At 44.7% G+C, this 24,194-nt stretch overlaps 1 protein-coding gene across 2 annotated transcripts in view; it reads left to right on the top strand.

Annotated features, from left to right (window-relative positions):
- Positions 1-20,829, top strand: part of RAB18 (RAB GTPASE HOMOLOG B18) — a 77,729-nt gene extending 56,900 nt beyond the window's left edge. Inside the window, exons 2-7 of one of the 2 annotated variants that reach the window (XM_087392110.1) lie at positions 3,989-4,158; positions 4,326-4,394; positions 15,744-15,809; positions 19,895-20,016; positions 20,187-20,315; positions 20,494-20,829. In XM_087392110.1, coding sequence (XP_087248236.1) covers positions 4,023-4,158; positions 4,326-4,394; positions 15,744-15,809; positions 19,895-20,016; positions 20,187-20,315; positions 20,494-20,601 — 630 coding nt within the window. In that variant the 5' untranslated portion in view covers positions 3,989-4,022 and the 3' untranslated portion in view covers positions 20,602-20,829. Of the gene's footprint in view, positions 1-3,982; positions 4,159-4,325; positions 4,395-15,743; positions 15,810-19,894; positions 20,017-20,186; positions 20,316-20,493 lie in introns of both variants that reach the window. The other variant, XM_087392108.1, reaches the window with a different exon arrangement.
- Positions 20,830-24,194: the final 3,365 nt, after the last annotated feature.

Consider the following 24,194-nt stretch of genomic DNA (forward strand, 5'->3'; position numbering starts at 1 on the left):
TGATGGTCCTGTAATTCCCTGGATCCATGGGATCTCCTGCTTTGTGGATGGGTGTGAAAGTGTTCAGGGTCCAGGCTCTGGGGAACCCGTGGCGGACAGCTTCATTGAACAGCGTTGCCAGGATGGGGGCTAGAGTTTTAATGCCATAGGCAACAAACTCTGTGCATAGGCCCTTATGATCCTTAGCTCGACCGTTATGAAGCTTATGCGCTGCGTGGGTGACTCCCTGGGTTGTGAAGAGGATACAAGAATTGGGGCGGGGGGTGGCTGAGAGGTCGGGAGGAGGCTGATCAGGGATATCATAGAGTGTGCGTGCGTAGGTGTGCCAGAGGGAAGTGTCGGTGAGGGGGGAGGGGGATCGGCGTTCTAGGAATTTCCTCCAGAAATCCTTGGAGTTGCTACTAAACAGAATGTTCAGTAGCGTATCCTCATTCTGGCGCAGGAAGGCTAGCTTCTTGCGACGGACTAGTCGACGATAATCCCTGGTGAGACGTGGGTTGGCCCTAGCGTTTCGCTGGGTCGTGAGTCAGAGTGTGCGGCGTAATGCTTTGCACTCGTCATCATACCATCTGTTGCAAGGGGTGGAGCCAGCGGGTGGAGGGCGGGTGGACCGGGTAGTGGAAGGAAAGATGTGGCGGGCTGCATTGAACTAGTACTAGAACTCATAGTACTACATACCAACATATCACATTACCACACTCTTTGGCTATGAAATCTCCAACACCCCCCTTCATAAAGAAAGAAAGAAAGAAAGTCTATTTACGTCCACTGGAGACCAAAAGGTCTATGGGACAGCGAGAAACCCTCTAGTACATCTGCTTTAGGGAGGGCACATGGCACCTCCCAAGGAGTGCACATGGCAGAGCAAAGAGTGAGACCCAACACGCAAAGAGTTGACCATTCCCACTCCATTGCAATAGTGCAAAGAGCAAGTCCAGCTATCCAACACCTCCTGTGTGATAGTAACTTCTCAGTCAACTTGCGATCGGTAAGGGAAAACCATCACTCGTCACCCCTCCTTACTCTGAATTGGGTGGTCAATACCATCAAACCAAAGTAAAAGACAAAACATTCATTTTTGGGGACAACCCAGGGCAGAGTACCTCTTATTGACTTCAAATACATTCTGTTTGGAGGGACAACTCAAGGCGGAGAACCTTTATTTGACTCAACACAAAAAATACATAGCATAAAGAGCTTAGTAAGCCCAAGAATCCTAGTCATAATGCTCCTTAAATCAGCTGTGGCTACTTGGATCTCCTCAAGGGGCTCTTCAAGTTCAGCCTGTTCTTCGGCAAGGAGATTGGCATGGTGCTTCTCTTGTCCTTGTTCCTCCTTCTTGAAGCAATGAGCTTCAATGTGTCCTTTCCTCTTGCAAAACCTGCAAATAATGTTCTTGTTGGTCTTCCATTTGCTTGTAGAAGCAAATGCTTGATCACTAGGAGAGGCAAGAGTGGCTTCCTTATTGCGATAGTCCTTCTCAATGAGTAGTGCCACCATATCATCAAACATGGTAGTGGCAAGGCGAAGGACTTCAAGAGTTTGCTCAAAACGAGAAATTCCATGCGTATTCATTATAAGGACAGCCATCTTATCTTGATCATTAGGTGGGCTCTTCAAACTTGAAAGTTGTTGAACAAGAGATTGAAACCATGCTAGGTGATCGCTCAACGCATCACTCTCTTCCATTTTCAAATCATAAAACTTGAGCTTCAGAAAGACTTTAGAGTTGGTGATTTTATCACCAAACAATGTCTCGAGGCGATCCCAAATCTCCTTAGCTGTCAACTTGAAGTTCTCATGATGGATGAGAGAGTCGGCCAGGCAAAGACCTATGAGGGCAATGGCCTTAGCACTCTGCTACTTCTAAATCCTTTGGTGTTTTTCATCAAGTAATTCAACCTTGTCATCCTCAACATCCCAAACACCTTTGCGCATAAGAAGCAGCTGCATCTTGGTTTGCCATGTGGGAAAGCCTTCCCCTTTGAAACTCTCCAAGAGCAAAGAGTTGGAGGACAATGAAGGCATGATGGCAAGGAGCATGATGAAAGCAAACAGCAAGTCCGAGATGCAAGGAGGCTAAAGAGAGCCAAAGGAGTGCTCCAAAATGCAAAGCAAGGACATAGAGCAGCCCCCGGATGAATGAGAGGCAAGGAGCAGCCCCAAAAAAGAATATGAAGGAGGTGGCTCTGCAACAACAATCCCAAAGCAGCTCGCAAATGCAAGCAGCTTCTCCAAAATAGGTCAAAGAGCTCTTCAAACATCCCAACCGACGTGCGTGAATGAACAGCTCTGCTGCAGTGGCCTAGAACCCCTAAAAATGGGAATCTAAATGCTTGGAAATGGCTCGGATCTCCACACGTGCAAGCCTGGTATGATCCGAAATGCACACAGCACTAGAAGAATGCTCTGAAATGTAGAGGGTGGCCTCCATGCAGCACTGGCAGGGGCTGGAACTGGCTGGAACTGCTTGGAGGTGGTCTTCGAAAAGCTTGAAAAGGTGGCCAAAAGGGGTCGGATATGCAGCTGTCACAGGATGGCTATGTAGCAGCAGCAAGGTGGCAGGAGGAGGTGCTCAAAACGGGTGCAGACAGCAGGGAAGAGGAGGCGAAATGAGCACAAAGGAGACGGCTATGGAGAGGCAGACTGTGGTGAAGCTGAGTGGGCACAAAGGAGGGCAAATGGCTGCAGGACAGTGGCAGGGCTGAGGCGGAAAAGAGTAGGGCTGAGGCAGCTGCAGAAAGAAAAGCTGGAACAGAATTAGGGTTTTGAGTTAGGATTAGGTCTAGGATGACGTGGTAGCTATGGCAGGGTGATGTGGCAGCTATGGCAGGGTGAACCTGCTCTGATATCATGTTAGAAACATTAGAGAGAGAGAGAGAGAGAGAGAGAGAGAGAGAGATTAGGGAGGGAGGAAATGATACTCAAATGAAGACATAAAGAAGGCTTTCTCTCATTGTCCATGCAGCTAAAGATGAGCAGTGCCATGACAAAGAGATTTCATTCACTTCAAGATCTACAGATCCACCTGTCACACGTGGTATGGCTTATGATGGGTCAACTCCGAACTTCATCTTGCAAATTTCAAATCAAGACAGGGTGACGAAAATGCAAGCACATGACACCACGAAGACTTGAGATTATGCACTTTTTGTGACATGCATGAGGTGGAAGTGGAGGGGCATGACTGGGAATCCTGTCGTGTCATCCATGAATATTTGGAGTTCTGTGCAGGGCTGACTAGGCTCCTACTGGGATTCTTGGAATCTCTAAAAAATAGGTTCGAGATACGCTGTTGTTGACCCTTGCTCCAGGAAGCACCCTTGGGCGTTGCAAGGTAGTGATGAGGCAATGAGGGTGTCTCTATAGGGCCAGAACTTGCCGCTAGTCTGATATCTTCGGAGGTTTGGCTTCGGGTGCCGAGCCCTACAGATTCAGTGTGGGCTCCCCTTATTAAAGAATCTGTGATCTCCTACTATCAAGACCATGTCCTGCAACAGGAGAGATGTCTGGTACACCTATAAAGGTCTAATATAATCCAAGCATATATAAGGTCCCCTCAAAAGGGTGTGCTTTCATGATGTACTTCTGTAGGCGTTTTTTCTTTCTGCAGATGTCTAAACCTTTTCTTTCTCTTTATTTCAAAAGTTTTCCTTATTGTAAGATTGGGTATCTTCTAGTCTTATGAAGCTATATATAAAGGATTGATAGATTCAAGGAAATAAGGGGAGGGAGACATGAAAGAAGGGAAAATAAAATTTCCTATTTTCCTTTATTTAAGTCCTTTTTCAGTATCTTGCGATGAATCCAATTTAAGCATCGCCAAGTGAGAAAATGTGCAACCTGCGAGGCTATTGCTTTCAACTTTTTTCTTTTTTGGAGTTTTATAAGTTGTTTCAGTTGCTCTGAAAACTGCAGTATAGGGTTCTACCTAGAGCTCCCGATTTTACAGACTAATTCTCTTTGATTTGTTGTGTTTCAGAAGGAGCTGGTCGTCATAGTACAAGAACAGCTTCTATATCATGGCATCGACACGCACTCAAACTGAATTTGATCATTTGTTTAAACTGCTCTTGATAGGCGATTCAGGTGTGGGAAAGAGCAGCCTTCTTCTACGGTTCACAGCTGACACATTTGACGATCTTTCCCCCACCATAGGTGAATTACCTTCCTTTCTTTCTTTCAGAATACAGTGCCTTGAGCAATATAGGAGGTGTTTTGACTAATGGTCATCAGCCTGTCTTTCAATATGCCATCTTAAATTGATTTACATGAATCTCAAGTCTGAGCGGTCAGTTTTCATGTGATGTATTTACATTTTTTAGGTGTTGATTTTAAGCTGAAGCTAATGACATTGAGAGGAAAAAGATTGAAGCTGACAATTTGGGATACAGGTCTCTCTCTCTCTCTCTCTCTCTCTCTTGTTTTCTCATTTTCTGTTTTCAGTTTCAGTTTACATTACATTCAGAGGTGTCATAGACACCTCTATGTCCTCTACAAGGGTTTTCTCTTATGCTCTAACTCAGATTTGGTCTAATATACCTTTTGGGTCTTCCATACGTGTTCATGAATTTTCTTATTTATTTATTTATTTTCATTCTGTAGTTCACGACTTTAAGTAAAGGTAATGCCATTGAGAGGAAAGAGATTGAATGCTGGTATTGCGATAATTCTTTCTATCTTAAATGGTGCATTGCCATATCAGCTAGATTTAGATTTAGATGCTCGTTTGGGAGAGACTAAACGTTTAGACTTCACAAGCAGTTGTAGCTTGAATGAAGAGATGTGGACTACTTTTTGATTAGCCTTCTCCTTTAGTGCTAGCCTTCGTCATGGCTGAGTTTGCCCTTCACCTCCGGAGTGCCGACAGAAACTCAATACGAAGACTTTGTATAAATGGATGCTCAAGTATGTGTGGGTGTGTGGATTTGTATGTGTGAGAGCATACTTTAATACTATGGTCTACACCCACTGTTGGGCGCTGATGACGTCAATGGGGATGTCATAGTAGCTAGTCCCTGCTATGCGTGATGGAGTTTATGGTTTTCAATCTTATGAGTGACTATCATGAGATTGAAACTGCACTATGTTGTGTTTTTAGAGGATGAGTTTGGGAATGTTCCTGGATTCATCTAGCCGTATTTGCGAACATGCAAATTTCACCTTGTGAAGGTTTCGTCCAAGTTGCGGCATGCTGGTATTGCGATAATTCTTTCTATCTTAAATGGTGCGTTGCCCTATCAGCTAGATTTAGATTTAGATGCTCGTTTGGGAGAGACTAAAATGAAATCGTTTAGACTTCACAAGCAGCTGTAGCTTGAATGAAGAGATTTGGACTACTTTTTGATTAGCCTTCTCCTTTAGTGCTAGCCTTCGTCATGGCTGAGTTTGCCCTTCACCTCCGGAGTGCCGACAGAAACTCAGTACGAAGACTTTGTATAAATGGATGCTCAAGTATGTGTGGGTGTGTGGATTTGTATGTGTGAGAGCATACTTTGATACTATGGTCTACACCCATTGTTGGGCACTGATGACGTCAGTGGGGATGCCATAGTAGCTAGTCCCTGCTATGCGTGATGGAGTGATGGAGTTTATGGTTTTCAATCTTATGAGTGACTATCGTGAGATTGAAATTGCACTATGTTGTGTTTTTAGAGGATGAGTTTGGGAATGTTCTTGGATTCATCTAGGTATATGACAGCTTACGATCCTCCCTCTCTCTCTCTCTCCGCCACCCCTCTGCTACCTCTCTGCCATTCCTCTGCCACCCCTCTGCTACATCTTCGCCACCCTCTGCTTCTCTGCCACCCTTGATACTCCTCTGTCATCCTCCCACTAATCCTCTACCACCCGCTCCCTCCCCCAGCTGCCTCAGCCCCTCTTGTGCTGCTACACCACCAGCTCCCATCTCGCAGCTCTGTTGCTCTTGCTCCTGCCCCACAATGTCTTGTACTCTGTTGCTCTGCTCCTCTTCCTGCTCGAGTGCTCCATCGTTGCTGCTCCATCGCCGTAGCCTATTGCTCCATCGCCATAGCCTATCGCTCTATCGCCAACGGTAATGCATCCCCCTCTTGCCATAGCCTATCGCTCCATCGTTGCTCCTCCATCGTTGCTCCTGCTTGCCATAGTTGCTGGTACTTGCTCGCCTGCTCACGCTCAGCCTACCCCTACGTCCCCCTACGCGTGCGTCCTACACTCATCCTACGCCTATGCCCTACGCCCCCTACCCCCTTCCTACGCTTAGCCTACCTAGCCACCCTCCTCTCTGCTCCCTTTTTTGTTTTTCCACCAAAAATAAAATAAAAATCCTCGTTATCTTAGCCTCTCCTTCTCCACCTCCTGGCTGCTTCTCCACCTCAGGCTTCCACCCCGGCTCATCACCACCTCGCACTTGACGTGCCTTCCATTATGGGGGGGGGAGCAGGTGCTGCCGCTCCCAGTCGGACACTAAGACCTGCATCAACTATTTTAAAAAAAAAAAGGGGTCCAAGAGAAATGGGGGACAAAGCCAAGAAAGACGACGACAACAACCCAAAAAAAAAGCAAACAACACAACTGAAATTGGAGGATGTGAACACACGTTACAACCGAAGTGGACTCGGGGTAGACAACAAGGCAAAGGCAGGACCCGCCTCAACTTCTTCAGCCTCTATCTCTACCTCAACCTCAGCTCCCGCTACAGTTTCAGTTTCGGTTTCAGCTCCAGCCTCAGCTCCCTCTATCTCTATCTCTACTTTAACTTCAGCCCCCGCTTCAGGCTTAGCTCCAATTTCAGTCTTATCTCTCTCTACCTCTACAATTAGTGACATACTCATGCCCATGGTGCCGGTTGTTAGTCCCTTCCCCTCCTCTCCTGTTACAGCTCTTGCACTACTTATGATCCCTACTTCGGAGGTGTCATACATTGTTCCGCATTACGCTTCACCCTCCCCTCTCCCTCTCAGTCAGCCCACGCTCCCACACCCCGTTGGGACTGCCTCATCCATTCCCCTGTCATCTCCGTTCCTCACTCAGTTCACCCAGTCATCTTTCGGTTTTTGAACTCAGTCCCATACTTTCATGCCACAGTGACCACAATTTCAGCATGGACATGGGTGGGCCGATACACCAGAGGCCCGTGAGACCTTGCTCATGGAGATACATAATTTTCGTGAGCGTGAGATGGAGCTGACTCGCTTCGCACAAGAGCAGGTCCGCTTCAACCAGGAGGAGAGCCGCATCATACAAGAGCAGACTAGGGCCATTCGAGAGCAGGCGAGTCAGAGAGGATATCATACAGCTCCAACAGGAGGTCACAGCCATACACACTGTCCCAAGGAGTATCCCGGTGGTCGAGGCATAGATTGCGAGCACGCAATCAGCTATTAAGGAGACTTCCATATGGGTTGACGTGGCCAAACGGGAACCCGTAAGGATAACCGTTTTGGCTATCCTTATGGAGCAGCAGCAGAGAACCAGTAAGGCTCTCAACATCAGAGTATATGGAATCCCACACACTGAGGCTACACCGATGGTAGATGCAACTGCGTTTGTGGCCGCTATCTTGGGTGTGGCTGAGTACATGATAGATTGGGCATGGCGGGTGGGGAGAGATCCCAACCGAGAGTAGCCGTTGATCATATGGTTCCATGACACTCAAGCACGACTTTCAGCTCTACGACGCAGGTCAGTTCTTCGAGATCAACCAGCGATCTCTATGGATGAGGACCTCACATCTCTATAGGTTGAGGAGAGGCGCTCTTTGCTATAGCAGCGGGATCAAGCCCGAAAGGAGGGAAAGTGGACAGTGGTATGAGAGGGATGACTTCTTACAGGCTCCCGTAGGGCACTTGTCCCCTCCCCTACCATAGTTGCACGAAACGGCCGTTTTGTGGCCGGAAACGGAAATGATGAAATGGAAACGCCGTTTCGTAAAACCTGCTTTGCCCTAAATCCTAAAAACGTGATTTCGTCGCCTCTCTTCATCTTTCGCCGCCTCCCGTCCGTTCCACTCCTCGTGTGCATCCTTGCTGCTCTCTCCACCTTCTCTAAGCTCTCTCCATCCCTCCATCCTTTGCTCTTGGACTCTCCATCCCGTTTTCCTTGGACCTCCATCCTTCTCTCTCCATCCTCTTCATCCTTTGCTCCATCTTCTCCATCCTGCAAGCTGCAGCTTGGCAGCCTGCTCTCCAGACTCCATCCCTCCATCCTTCTTCTCTCCATCCTCTCTTGAATCTTACCTTCTACCTCTCCATCCTCCTTCACTTCTACCTCTGATCCTCCAGGCTCCTTCCACCTCTCCATCCTCTTTTACCTCTGAGCTCTCCATCGTCCTTCTACCTCTCCATCCTCCTCCTCACCTCTCCATCCTCCTCAATGCCAAGAGATGCTTATTGGGTCCATGTCTCCCTCTTGGATAGTTATAAAGGAGGCGGTGGCTTCAAGAAGTGGAGATGCAACTATTGCGGCATAAGGGGTCTGTCACACGGGTGAAAGACCATCTAGCAGGTGTTCCCAGCAAGGATGTAGGACCTTGTGAGTTCGTGCCTACTCCAGTGAAAGGTGGCCTAACAGAATGGAAGCGTGTGCGTATGGCAGCCTTGGCTGCAAAAAGTGGAGGACAAGGGCTGCAAGATGAAGAAGAGGCTGCTGACAGTGAGCCATTGGATGATGCCAGCACATTGGGTTCTGCAAAGAGAAGTAGAGGGGCATCAACTACATCGAGCGCAGGTCCTAGTGCTACAAGAACACCCTTGCCACATGGATCAATTAGTGTGGATGCTAGTGCGGGGAAAAGAGGATCACTGCAAAGGTCTAGCATTCAAGCACGCTTGCAAAAGCAAGCAGTGAAGGAGGCCACTAGTGAGCTCACAAAGCTCTTCATACAGTGTGCAATAACCTTTCATGTGGCGAAGACTACACGATGGAGGAAGGCCATGAGAGCCGTAAGCCGCATTGGGTATGAATGGGAAGGGCCTACATATGAGGTCTTGCGGACAAGAGAGCTAGCTAAGAAGAGAGAGGGAATGTGTGGAAGACCAAATGAAGCCCTTGAAAGTGACTTGGAAAAAATATGGATGCACACTCTTATGCGATGGATGGTCAGATGCACGCAAGAGGAATGTGTACAATATTTTAGTGTCTTCTTGCAAGGGAACCATGTTCTTGAGAGCCATAGACGCTTCTACTGCAGGTACAGTGATTACAGGGTTGTATATTTGGAAGCATTTATGGGTAGCCATTATGGAGATAGGTGTTGAGCATGTGGTGCAGGTGGTGATAGATAATGGCAGCAATTGTGTGTCAATGGGTGCCATGTCAGAAGATGAGTTCCCTAAGATTGTGTGGACACCCTGTGTCTCACATTGCCTTGATATTTTGATCGAGGACCTAGGGAAGATACCTTGGATTGATGCCATCTTCTCCACAGCCCGCAGTATCGTGAAGTTTGTCACGAAGAGACCCAAAGTCCTCAGCATCTATCGGGCTTACAGTGACCTTGAGCTATTGAAACCTCCAGCCACAAGGTTTGTTTACATGTTCATAGTGGTGGAGAGGCTTGTGCGAGTGCGCCAGGGCTTGTTGCGCACGGTTGTGTCTCGGGAGTGGGGAGATGGGGATGATAGAGGCCAAGCAAAGTCTATCAAATTATTTCGCATGATCATGGATGAGTCTTGGTGGAATCAGGCGGAGGCATTAATCAAATCGATTAATCCTATCTACACGGTGCTTCGCATCACGGACATGGAGGGAAGCACATTAGGGCTCTTGTACGAGTTTATGGACAAGATTGGAAAGGCCCTTAACAGAAACACTTCCCTATCGCCTGATAAGTAAGACTTTTTACTTTTGTAATATGTATAATTATTGCAGTTACTAAATGGCAATTTGTTATCATGAAGCCTGGAATTTTCAGATATATATTATGTATGTACTATTATCTATAGTCTATGAATTTTGCATGCATAATGCATTCTAATTTCTTGTGGCATGATTTAGGGTTGAGTCCATCCGTGCTATATGGAATAAGCGGTGGAATTGGTTCCACCGCCCAATCCATGCGGTGGCACATGTATTGCATCCGCTCTGGCGCAGTCAAGAGCAATATGAGAATGACGAGTTGGAGGAGGGGATGCAACAATATCTACAAAATTGGACGGGTGGTGACTTGGAGATGCAACGAAGAATGGAGGATGAACTTCTATTGTTCCGCAATCACAGCCTCTCCTTTGGTCGACCTACGGCTATGCTCCGAGAGACATAGTTGCAACCTGTCTCCTGGTGGGAGAAATATGACAACTGTACTCCTACTTTGGTAAGAGTCTAAGAGACAAGTTCCAACGCCACTAGTTAGAGCTTAGTCGTTAAGTAATTTGAAGTTTTATCTACTATAAATATGTTTAAAGTTATCAAGTTCCTGATACTTATCTCGGCTTAATTGGCTTATGGCAGAAACGCCTTGCTATATGTGTTCTCTCACAGGACTGCAGTTCCGGTCCTTGTGAGAAGCTGGAGCACTTGGGCCCTCTTTCACACAAAGAAGAGGAACAGATTGAGCACGGCTCAATTGGAGCGGTTGGTGTTTTGTCATTGCAACCACTGTCTCCTTGAGTTCGCCGCCGGCTTCCCCGAACCTCGCCAAGTGAATGTAGACAAGGTGGACGTGGAGAAGATGAAGGCCATACCAGATATCCCACGGGAGGAGTTGGACATATACACCATGTTGTATGAGGAGCTGTTAGCACCAGCACACCACACACGATCATACACTCAACCATCTGGAGATGGTGCTAGTACTTTAGTTGCACCCGATGGTCCTGATCCTGATGTTGATGATTCTTCTTCAGATAGTGACACAGATGCCTCAAGCTTATCTGAGGACGCAGAGGATGACGATGACGAGGAGTCCATGGATGATGCAGATGATCAGTAGTCCTGCTGCTTTTTTTTATATCATCCATGGGTGCTTTTATTTTGAGTCTTGCATGACTCATGAGTCATGAGTCATGATCATGAAATTTGTGGATCATGAATCATGATCATCTATGGAGTCTGGACATTGGATACTTTCAAGTTTCAAGTTTCAAGTTTCAACTTGTGTGCTAAGTTTAAATTTAAAGTACTTCAAACTTCTAAATTTCAGATTCTTGTAATGCCAAACTTGTTAGTCATGACTCATGATACATGTTGATTTCAGATTATTGAAGCATCATTCAAGAGTTTAGAATCATAGAGGCATGAATGATGCATTGATGCTTGAAGGCTGAAGCTTCAAGTATAGATAATTGTAATTTGTATTATGTATGATTTACACTCTATTGATAATTATATTATGTATAAAAAATAAATTTTTATACATAAATTGTATCATATTGCCGTTTCTTCCGTTTTCGTTTCGGCGGGGCCCGAAAACTTCGTTTCTTCCGTTTCTTTCGTTTCTTCCGTTTCCGTTTTGGCTGTTAACTATGTCCCCTACAAAGGGAAGCGGGGTCTATGAGACTCAGATATCCGAGACCGTGTCCTGCACCATTTGGAACTGTAATGGTACCTTATGGTCAGAACCAAGGAACTTCTTGAAATCCTGTATAGGCCACGATATAGTCTTTTATATAGAGACACATTAGAGTCTAGAAAGAAAGAAAGAAAGAAAGAAAGAAAGTTTATTAAAGTCTTCGGGAGACCGTGAAGGTCTATGAGACTAAAGATAAGTGATACAATGAGCATAACGGTGGCGGTCTCAAAACGGGCCAGCCAACCGTTTCTACAAAAAAAGAGGTTATGAAGGACGGTGTGTCTAGTCCTGATACAAAAAATATGTGTCTACCTCCAGATGATACAAAAAAGAAGGGGGAGGCACAAAAAATGGGGCAGAGGGGGGAGATACAATATATATGTGCAGGTGGTGATCGTCAGAGACCAATCATAGAGGGGCAACCATGGACCACATTCTCACGCTCAGATGTATCATCGAGGAGGCGAGGTCATGAAAGTAGAGGGTTTATTGTTGCTTTGTGGATTTCCGCAAGGCATTTAACACGGTTTCGAGAGCCCGCCTCATATGGCGCCTACAGGACTTGGGTTACGACCAGGAGATCATTTGGGTTGTCATGGCACTTTACGAGAGAGTTTCAGGCAGAGTTCGGGTAGGATCCGGATGGACGGATGAGATCATGAGCACCATCGGGGTCAAACAAGGGTGTCCTTTGTCGCCTACCTTGTTTGGCCTCTACATTAACGAGCTTGAGATAGTGATGTAGACACAGGGGGTGTAGGTTGCTCTCTTGCGGACACGTTGATCCAGATTTTGGTCTACGCAGATGAGGTGGCTCTCTCGTCTTCCTCAGCAGAGGGGCTTCAGAGACACCTAGACGCACTACAGTCCTTTTGTGAGTCTCATGATTTGAAGGTCAACTTGGGTAAAACCAAGGTCATGATCTTCAATACATCTCGAGCCATCATGCGTTAGAAGCAATTCACATTTGCGGGGTCATCTGTTGAGATAGTTTCATCATACATTTATCTTGGAGTTATCTTCTCCGGACCCAGCTTCACTATGAGACCCGCGATGCAGGCACGCTTGAGTAGAGGGTTTGCTTCATTGGCCAGACTAGAGAGGCAATGCTTCCGCTCGCACTTTCAGGATCCACGCACCAAGGGGTTGCTTTTTTACTCCTTGGTTCGATCAGCGGGGATGTACGGCAGTCCTTGTTAGGGGCCAGACTTGTCGGATACAGAGTGGGCTTGTGTGGAGCGGCTACAGGTTCTCATGTTATCACGGATGATTCGTGGTAAGTCATTCGTTCCTCACCACACCAGATCATTAGTTTGGGTCACTCCCTTTACAGCTAGATGTTGCATTTCAGGTCATCACGTATCTGTACCGAGTTAGGGAATATGGGGATTATACCTCGGGGCGTAGCAGGCCACCATGGATAGCTCTATCCTCTTCTATGGCACTTGCAGCAGGAGGAGTCCAGAGGTGTTGGTATGCACGTACAGAGAGATGGTTTGAGCGATTGGGACTCCACATGGATAGACTACCTCCCTTCCAGTACAGTATGGATGCTCCGTTTTCTCCCCTCTTATCACACGATGTCAACCAGGTTATTCGTGAGAATCTACTACAGCTACATACATTCCGGACCCGGTTGGGACCGAGTGAACTCCCAGTGAAGCTTAGCTTCTACAGAGATCAATTCTTACATATCACAGCGGAGGGTTTCATTGACCCACCTGGATACACGCAGATTCACCTACCCCACTCGCTGAGGATCTCTCTTGGGTAGTTCTGGGTCTCTTCACACAGACTTCGCATCGAGAGCGGTAGAGCAGAGTGACTACCTAGGGAACATGCAGGAGGTTGAGGCAGAGGAGCATTTCATCTTCAGGTGTCCTGTGTACTATGAGATCCGAGGGCATTTCCATTGTCTCTTCAGGGATAGTTATGGGATTTTGGCGTGTTTCCTCTCCTACCCAGACCAGTGGTGTTTGGCAGGTTTCATTCATGAGGCACTTAGACACCGTGAGAGGATACTCTGAGCATGGATACAAGAGCAGACTTTTTCCTCGGTTGATCCCTCTCAAAGCTCTATCACGGAGTTCTTTCAGCTAGATCACATGGACTCCCACGAGACGAGGCCTCGACATGACCGTGACCCGAAGCCTGTGACCCGATAGCTTAGACAGAGGGTCGACACACAAATTACACTTAGGGACATTCCCTCCTTGTTTAGAGTCGGAGCCCGCGACCGACGGGGGTCACAGTAGCCCTGGTCAGACGCAGAGCTACGACCAGGAGACGTGCCAGGGCTGCACCTCTGAGTGGCCGACAGCACTCTATTGCCACTTAATGCCTCCACTGCCTTATCCATCCTGATATCTTGCTGCTGCTGCTGATGATGATGATATTGATGACGATGTTGAGATTGATATATAGTCGACCATCGACATGACTATGTTGTACTTAGGACTTAGTACTGCCATTTTGCATTTTTGCATTTTTGCATTTTGCATTGGTATGGACGCTCATTTACTAGCTCCACTACCACAGCTTGTTGTATCAGGTTTTTCACAGTCTCATAGACCCATCGGTCTTCCGAAGACTTTATTAAACTTTCTCTCTCTCTCTCTCTCTCTCTCTCTCTCTCTCTCTTACACCCGTGTGCGCACATAGACACACGCTCGTGCGTGCCAACCACTCGTATGCATGCATGCACACAAGAGAGCATCTAATAGCCAAGATTGTGGTGCTGTATCTTCCTGAGAGGAAAGCTGAGCAAGGCCATATTAGTGGACGAGCCTGATCCAAAGACTTCATTATAGACTGCATCTAACTCTTCGTACTATTGTTTTAAGGGCAGTCAAGAGAATAGTCTATATTTTCGAGATACATATACATCTACCCGTTTAGATAGTGGGTCTACTCAATCTGGTAGTTGGGCAATGATAACCTTATAGGAATGTTTATGTTTGACATTTGACTCTCCCCAAGATGGTCAAAACAGCTTCATAGTGCCATTGATATTAAAAACACCCTTGTCTTATACCTTCTAATTATCCTAGGTCCATTTGTGAACTAGCAAAACTAGGTTAATCTTTGTTTCCTATGCCTAATGTTAATTAATTGTGTGCATGGGTTGCAGGGTCCTGGAGAAAAGTTTTGAAAGAAAAATTAATTTTTAAACGTTCCAATTTGCTTCTATTTATTGAAATCTATCAAGCAAGTTACTAACTTGTAAGTTATGTGTAGTCAGTTCTTCTCCATTCAGCTTCTTCTTCAAGCTTCCATGGCTGTCATCTTGCTTCCACTTACATCCACCTTGCTCCTTGGCCCCCTCAAGTTATTCTTGTTGTGTGAAGATTCTTTCAAGATGAACTTTGAATTTGGCCATAACTCCTCTGCTTGAAGGTCCTTTTCTTCACCTATCGATTCAATGTGTTCCTATGGAGTGGGAGAAAAGATGATGCCACAGCGTAAGGAGTATTAGTTCATCATGTATTCTAATAGAGTTACTGTAAGCAAGTTAGAGGCATGAATTGAATAGAGCTTTTCCTAGGAGGACATGTCAGCTTCATGCCTTTGTTTGATGGCAAGGCTTGTTGTGATGAGACTTATTTGCAAGAGTTTAGCATGTTTGGAGTATGACCAACCAGGGTGGTTTGTTGAAGTGTGTCCACCATTCTGGCTAGTCCCATCTAACCTTGCTCCGCTAGAAATAAGTTTGCAACTGGGGTTTTGGGGCATTTGCCTGTTGCATAGTCTTATCCAAATATGGACAGAAGGCCAGCCTTGCTGACAGATGCAAAATATGCTGACAGATTTTCAAATTTGTTTAAATATTTTGTCATTAATTTCCTATCTTGCTGTTTGCACATTTATATGAGAACGTTGAGGGTTGCATATGAATTATAAAGTGTCATGTGGCAAATGATTGGACGTCTTGTTCTTTCTTTTCTAGAACATGAGTTCTGATGGTTTACTTGATAAAGTGGCTACGTATTGCTGATTTGTCTTGTTTCAAGCTGACCACAATGTGAGAATAGAAAAACAATGGTGTTCTTGTCTGAAACTTTGTAGGTGTTCATGGTATGTCTTGAGAGGTCGAGCCACTAAATCCCATATCCAATCCGCCTTAATTTTACTTGCTTATATAATCTTTTGGTCCCAATGGGCTTTTTTTGTCTAACATACTGCTTGTGGCTTTGCCATATTTGAAAGTATTGCAATGGTCTTTTAATGTTTAAAATTCCTGTTTTATTTGCAGCTGGACAGGAACGATTTCGTACACTAACCAGCTCATATTACAGAGGTGCCCAAGGCATTATTCTTGGCAAGTTATTCTCTTACCAGTTTGTGAAGAGTTAGTCTTTGGATATTCGTTTCTCTTAATTGGCAATCTTGTTATACAAAGTGTAAAGTATGCTTGTTTTGGGAAAGGAAATAGATGTGTACTTAAAATCCCGCCTTCTTGTTTTCGGGGGCAGGAATTAATACAAACAAAAAGAGAGGAAAAGATTTTACACTACTGCAATTGCATGGAGTTTGGTACAACATGTTCACCTTTGCGTCACACTCTGTGGCTTCTACACACCAATCCAATATGAAAGCCTTGTATACACATTCCTGCCAGCCTTTGCGTACAAATATTGTAAAGGGCCCTTGCACACATTGCCATGCCAATTACATTCTGACTCTTCACACTACTTGACACAACTGCACATACTCTTCACATGTACTTGACCAAAGTGCACATGCAGGGCATGTCACACAGCTTTCCATTATGGTTCTTGCTTGGGAGAGAGTTTGCTATTCTTTTTCATATTGTTGCCTAACTGATTGACTCTTTTGCCATTCATCCTTGGCCCTGTGATTGAAATTGTTCATTGGATCCATGACCCTTGTTCATCATCTTGAGATTCTAGGCTAATTCAAAGGCATGATCATCATTTGCTGCTTTGTAGTCATGTAGATATCACTAGATGCCATAGTTTGTCATGTGAAGAAAGTGAGTTTGGCTTTGTCTAACTTTTGCAATTGGATATGCTTGTATGAGGTGGGGCCCAAGTTCCAACTTGATGACCATCTCATGCTTGCAGTGTCAATAAATGGTCTTTAACTGGATTATTTATTCAGTTGCAAAGAAGTGCTTGCTACCATTGAAATGTAGTGGTTAACAGACTTACCTTATTTTTAGTCATGGAAACAAATTGAGAACTAAGAATCAAAGGGGCTAATCCTTGATGTAACGGAAGGTAGGCTAGACGTCCTGTCACACCTCATTAATGAAACGTTCTCGTGTATGCCAATCGACTTGCCAGGGTTGTTGATACATTGGGTTGTGTGTCCTGTAATAAGTGTTGCAATAGGATTGCTTCCCTCACTTCTTGTTGGTAGGGGAGTTTTTCATATTTTCTTGCTCTCAAAGAAACAACTCTCCTTGCTTTTTTCAAACTCCTTGGGGATATTGAAAGTATTCTTCTCATTTTTTAATTTGTTCCTTCTCCTGTCAGTGATCCCATTCTACTGCACATTGAAACAAAGCCTTGGTCTATGCCAATTGTTCTATTGGATTGGCATGAACATGTGAAATATCTTCTCCATGAGATCAAGGAAGCAATTAGAAACTTAAATGAGGCATAAAAGAAACCTTGGTTCTTCTGGTGTTCCATGCTAAGGTCTTGCTCACCATTTCTGGGTGTGGGTGGATCAACAAAATTTGTGAATGTATTGGGTCTCAAATTGTTGTATATAGCAGGGAGGGCTTGACACGACCCTGTAGGATCTAACCCTATCACTGATCTAGAATCTCGTCCTCAATCCAGCCAAAATCATAGCGGAGGCGCCTCGATCCTCCCGACCACCCCTGAGCACGTGGGCTACAGCTCGACTCATCCATAGGCCCGTATCTAACTCAGGCGTCCCATACCACCTGAGTTCGTCCAGAGGACCTTCGATACACCACCTATGATCCGCCATGGAAATGGCCAGAGTCTCGGCTTGGGTCCAAGCCCCATCCATCAGTTGAGGAGTGCTCAACTGATCTACACAATAGCACTGGCCCTCCCTGTATATAGAAGGAAACCCGCTATAGATAGCACAATGCTGTGAATAGCTTCCTCCATATATAGCGAGCACTATATATGAATCAATCTCTATATATAGCAATCTCAACTAAATATAGCCATCCAGTCCTATGCTATCCCGTAACCCACGTTCACCTGCTATCCAACCCTAGGTACACCATGCACATGACAAGGCCCTAGTGGCCAACTAGGTTCTCTCGGCCACGGCTTGGGATATCGCATCCTACTGGTGTTTTCATAGGGGCAGCGTGGGACAACTTAGGCGCCTGGTGCGCAATTTCCTTGGGGGCCTTTCTGGGCAAGCTAGTGGTTCACGGCCTTACCCTAGGTACAGAGCCCTGGAAGCTTCTCCTACAGAGGGGGCTTCTCAAGAATATCCCACACACAGGCAGCCAATGTCAACAGTCCCATTGGTGGCTCTTTTCGGAGGTCCCTCTCACAGGGAGGGGATTCCCACTAATGTGGAGCATTTTCAGGATACGGCAGAGACTGGCAAGAGGACTCATACAGGCCCCACCTAGGTGCAGAGAGGAGTTTTGAGTGCCAGCCCCTCACTTGGCACTCGGACGTTTGGGATCATGATGGTTGTATGCTCATACAGTGGACACACATAGATTGGGCTCAGTGGGACAACGGACCAGCCAGCTCGTTTGGGGCTTGGAGCAGCCAGGCACGTTTGAGGGCTATCTCTCACTTTCTCGGGCAAAGGATGAGGGAGATTGAAGTAGCCATACCAGAGCCATGGAGGGCAGTTCTATAGACTTGGGCCTACGGCAGATGGTCGGGACATTTTTCTAGGACATGTGTCCCTCTGCGAGTCATGATTCGGCACAGCAGTGGTCAAGTCAGTTTCTTCGTAGCAGGGATGGGGGTACTTCTCCAATCACTATCAGAGGGAGACCCAGAGATGGATGGGAGCCTAGACTCATTACACTGGCAATTTATCAGGATAGTGGGCCATCTAGGCAAGTCATGGCTTATTGATCCTCCCAGCATCCGAGATCAAGAGGTCCTTGGGGGGTGACTCTGGCTTTGGGAGGGCTGCCCTTGTTGAGGGATTCAGTGGGACCCAGGAGAGTGGATATGGTCATCCAGGGGTAGGTCACACGAAGAGGTTGGAGGAGATGACCTTCTCCTATACAACACGGATTGGACGGCGACTATAGTTGGAGACATCAACCTGGACTCCTTCGAGAGAGAGAGACATTGAGGGGAGTAGCAAGTATCTCAAGACGGCTATGGTCCGGCTTTCGATACTCGCAAGATCTCATACTTCTTTTGGTTGACCGCTCACGGGGCTCCATAGGCCCTTTGTTAGAGCAGATGAGGGTGATGGGTGCTGTCATAGTTGCATGGAGGGTGTCTTGGAGATGATCCTGCACTACCTTTGGAGCTGCGTGAGTGTTGAGAGTATCTGGCTACGTTCCCTTCGTATTTGTAGTCCATTTGTAGGATATGAACCGGGACTTTACTTTGGGTATAGCGGCTGGTTGACAAAGGGCGGTCATGCCTTCCACATTGATGAGAGGTCTCTCGAGCCTACATGATATACAGACAAAGCATCCATCGGATCGAGCTGCATGAGGTGACCCCTCCAGCCTGACACGGTTCCACCAGTGGCGACTTTGGTTGCTATTCAGCAGGATCTGCGCGTCATTTGGAGCCGGGGGCATCAGACTCTAGAGCGACTGCAGAAAGGCGGGAGCGTTTTTGCAAGGCATGGCCAGCAGGTATTTTTACATTCTCACACTGCAAGGGATTCGTTGGTTGTATAGCCCCCCCGCCCCGCGTTGCTAGGTCCGCAGAGATACCCTAGGCAGTGAGCTAGGTTTTCGGGATGTAGGCTGGCCTGGCTCAAGGGGTTTTTTCGGTCAGTGCCTCCGGGACATCCGACTTGTATGCTTTTGTTTTTAAGCATTAATAGATAGGGAGAGGGGGGGGGGGGGGGGGAGACCCATGTACTCACATTAAAGGATCTGTCATGCTTTGTACTGTTGGCCCTGGCTTTCCACTTCTTGAAAGTTGTGCTTCTGTCACTGCCTGGTATTGACATGGACTTGGAAATCGGGTGCCGAGCATCAAATTTAAATGCATGTATGTATGGGATTGGCTTGTAATGCAGAAAAGTTAAGAGTTGAAAACAAGAGCACGTTCTGCCCATCAATACTCATTTTTGAAAGGTTTAGTTGTGGAGTGACCACCTGCATTCAAAGCATGCAATAGGATGGAATTCTGAGGTTTCATTTGACTTGGTTGATTTGAAGACTTGACAAAACTGCAATTGCTTAGATGTAGGGGCCTAACGCGTCTATGATCTGGATATTCCTTGCAGTTTATGATGTAACCAGGCGTGATACATTCACAAATTTGTCAGATGTTTGGTTGAAAGAAGTGGATCTTTACTCTACCAATCAGGATTGTATCAAAATGCTTGTAGGCAATAAAGTTGACAAGGCAAGTCTTGCGTGAGCTTTATCATTTCATCTCTTCTTCTTTGTGGAAACTGATAGGATGTCTGCTCTCGAGTTCCTTTTTATCCTGAGACTGGTAGGAGCAAAGAGTTTTGGAAAGTGTTGGAAGCCTTTTTCGAAACATCTGTGGCGTTATTTTTTGCATTGTTTCAGGATTCTGAGCGAGTGGTTTCAAAGCAGGAGGGTATTGCATTTGCTAGGCAATTTGGCTGTTTGTTTCTTGAGTGCAGTGCAAAAACGAGAGTTAATGTTGAACATTGCTTTGAGGAGCTCGTTCTAAAGGTGAGTGACAAATGCATGGAAGATTGATCTGGCACATTTCTCCTCGCTGTTGGAATCCAATCTCTGTCCCATGCAAAAAAGTATCTTTTTGGATAGAAATTGTCATGATGATCTCCCTTTCCTTTTTTTTCAGAAAATGATAATCTCCCTTTCACTTATTATTTTTGTTAATATACAGATATTGGACACACCAAGCTTGTTAACTGATACATCTTCAGCAAGGAGGAACATCTTGAGACCTGGACAGCCGAGTGAAACCAGTTCGGAAAGTAGTACATGTTGTTAAAAGCAGATGATGCTGCATCCCACAATTTGTCTTTTAATCTGGTTTCACCTGCAAATGATAAGATTTTATAGAAGACAAGCCTGCATAGATAATGTGCTCTTTGATGAATCCTATTTGGACTTTACAAATTTGCCATGTTTCTGATTTGTCACACCAAGCTGTATTGATAAAAATCATATTCATGTCTTCCTCTAATTTTGGTGACTATCGAGATTAGTAATGATATCAAATCATCCTAAGGAGGATGTTTAGGTTAGGTATGGGTATAACATACTCTCCTCCTTTCAAGATATTTACGTCCTCGTAAGAGTAGGGGAGCCCTTCTCTTTGAGTGGCAATTCTCTCTTCATATGACTAAAAATATTGACTTCATTCTAAAGTCATTCATTATAAATGATAACATTAGAAGTCTTCATTCCAATCCTTATGGCATCGCATTCCATTGAAAATCATCCTAAGGAGGATGTTTAGGTTAGGCTGATTCAACTCAAGCCTCTAGTTGATGAGAACTATCTATGTCATTGCATATATAACTCCTAGAAAGTTATTAGATTTTCTACTAATCTTTCGATCCATTTGCATATTTCTTTCTTATTGTGCACGAAGAGAAGTAGATGAGTTTTGAAAAGCAAGAGAGAATTATAATTCATAAGCGGAACATGATAAAAGAGTAAGGTCAAATGCATTACCATGGGGATACGGGAGGAAGGTTTCCAAATCTCAAACTAATCTATGGGTATTGATAGGTATATGTGCACATCTCAATCTTGAAGGAAAACTCATTCAAGAATGTCAATTGTTAGATTCAATCTAGGTTTACTTGAGCTCTTCTAATGGCCCTTTATAAATATGCAAGAGCTTATGCTTGGTATACAAGAATTTTGCAATTTTCATACTTTTGCTTGTAATGTCTAGAGATATCAAAGATTTGGATCAAAGTTCCTATCTAAGCATAACCAAGCTATGATCTGTAGACATATGCCTATAACATTCATTGTGTGATGTACGACTCCTAATCTAGTAGTTACCTATATGTTATCGACATAATTCTAGTATGATAATTAGTACTTGTCTTTAAGGAATAAAGAAAGCACTTGTCAAGGAGTGTTCAAGTTTGAGCTTTGGTACCAACCATGTCACTAGTCAAGTCGGAACAATTTCATGTTATAGGATCTTAACATATGAAGTTGTTTATAGATGTGACTAGTTAAGTCTCCACTATAGTCTCTATAATCATTGCTAAAGTCACATGTTTGCAAGGTAAGCATTATCCTTCACCTCAAGAATTTTTAAAGAGAATTCTTAGCAAGTTAGTCCAACTACATTTCACTATTTGTTATTTTTGCAAATGTATTGATACGTAAAGAGGGGGGCTTAGCTTTTGATGAGGACGTAGCCTTTTGTGGAGGCACCTCTTCTGCCTTCATAGACCTTGATGGGGCCTTTAGCTAGTCTAACCTAGCTCCTAAGTTGGAGAACTCGTGGTGCGACATAGCAACAATGTTAACCTATCTTAGCTAGTGGAGGTTGGACTTAATCTTCCTCAACTCCATTCCTTCCTCGGGTTTCCTTATTATAGTCCTTGGCATACTGGAATCATAAATAGCCATCTGTGCTTCTCTTTTTTTGAGTGAGTCTACAATTGCAAGGATGTGCATCTAGTTGTGGGAGAACTCGAGTTTTGGCAATAAAGCATACCAATGTTCATCTCGGTCCTCTCTTATAGCCTTTTTGTGTTATAGGCCTGGAACATGTTCATAAGAGTAGATTGTCAAGTAGTGATGGACTTGTATATGAATAAGTTATTGGACATGGAATGGGCTTTTCACGTTTGAAGGTGAATCCTCATGATCTGCTCATCCTTGTGTAGATATATTCAGTTTGAGGACCAGTCATGAACGAATCTTGCAGTGCGCATGCAAGGTCTTTCTAGTATAATGTCATAACCATATGATTGGTCAATAGATGAGAAGAACAAACTGTTGAAAAGACATGGTGTATCCAACAAGAGCTTGCTACATTGACTAGGAGATTGGAAAAGATAAAAAGAACCCCTCTAGGTTACAAGCATAGGATCAAGCCCGTGTAACCAATGGAGAGCTTGGCATATGGTGGTGGAGCAAGGAAGCGCAGGGTGAAAGCTACAAGGTATGTATATTTGGACTATTTTGTAATTATGAAGCATTACTTACAAATGAGTCATTCATTTTTCTAATGTTATCATGATTTCTGTAGAAATTTTATGGAGAAGGTTATTGGAAGACATTCCTCTGACAAACTTTGTGCCATATAGAGTGTAGTTAAGAAGAAAGAATTCATTTCTATTCTTAGGGACCCCCATCGGCGTGCATTGCGACATGCAATATTACAAGCGGTTGCAACTGATTTGGAGAATCTTGTAGATCCAATGGAAGTTTTCCATGCATGTGATGTTGCTGGCATTAGTCGGCAAGGGTACTTCGTTGTGTATAATGTCTTTGTAAATGCACTTTGAGGTCAAGGCATTAAGAATCCTCAATTGCCAAGACCAGTATACGTTAGAAATGCAAGGAAAGAAACAAATTTTGTTGTTCTGGGTGGATTTATACACATCTCAGAAAGCATGACGTTGGAAGGCACAAACAAGGCAAATGTCCAACATAGCAAAAAGAAAGAAGAACCAACTACCAAAGGGGCAAAGTAAGGAGCAAGAACCTTTGAGTACACAGAGCATAATAATGTTTTTTTGGATGTACGTAGGGTCCAAGCTGCAATGGTGGAGTTTTACAACATGAAAGCATGGGGTAGGTTAAAATTATATTGTTTAGAGAGTTGTAATTTTTATTGAAATCTTTTCTAATCATGTGAATCTTTTAATCTTTCAGGTTGTGAAGGAAAGTTAGTATTCGTTATCAAATTGGATGAGTGTGAGGTTGTAAAAGGCCACAAGTTGGAGAGGGTTAGTATTACTTTGATGAATAAAGCTCTCGGACATGCCAAAGATAAGGAAATTAGGGTAGATTTTAGTTTGCAATCGGAAAAGCATATTTGGTGGCTTGACGCGTTTGAACTTCCTAAAGAGACACACTCATTTTTGAAATGGGTATTTGATAGATCTCCAATTCCAAGTGTCATAGATATGCAAACTAAAGGAGAGTTGCTTCAAGTTGAAGGGTTCGGATCATTTAAAGTTGAATGGCACATGGCAGGAGATCTTAAGACATTGAAGTATATGTTTGGAATGGAACTGAGTGCAAATGCGACATATCCGTGTCTTTATTGTATGCACTCACAACAACTTTGAGACAATAACATAGGAATACATAGAGAAAAAGAGCAAATAAAAAGACGAAAAGGCTTTGGGAATGCTAAAGATGTAATGAATGACATCACAGATGATGATGCTAACAAACGAATGTATTGGAGCAATGGAGTAATGAGTTGCAATCAGGATGCTGTGCCCAACAGAGATCAAAACGATAAAAATTGGGATCCAATTTTAAACATTCCATTACAAAGAGTACATTTCTATGTGTTAGATGCAGAGATGCGGCTCATTGATAAATTGCTTTACTTGCACATTGCATATGTATGGAACATGAAACTGGAGGAGA

This window comes from Dipteris shenzhenensis, chromosome 21 (genome assembly GCF_047967505.1).
Source record: "Dipteris shenzhenensis isolate YYH24624 ecotype China chromosome 21, Dip_SZ_1.0, whole genome shotgun sequence".
Taxonomy (NCBI): Eukaryota; Viridiplantae; Streptophyta; class Polypodiopsida; order Gleicheniales; family Dipteridaceae; genus Dipteris; species Dipteris shenzhenensis.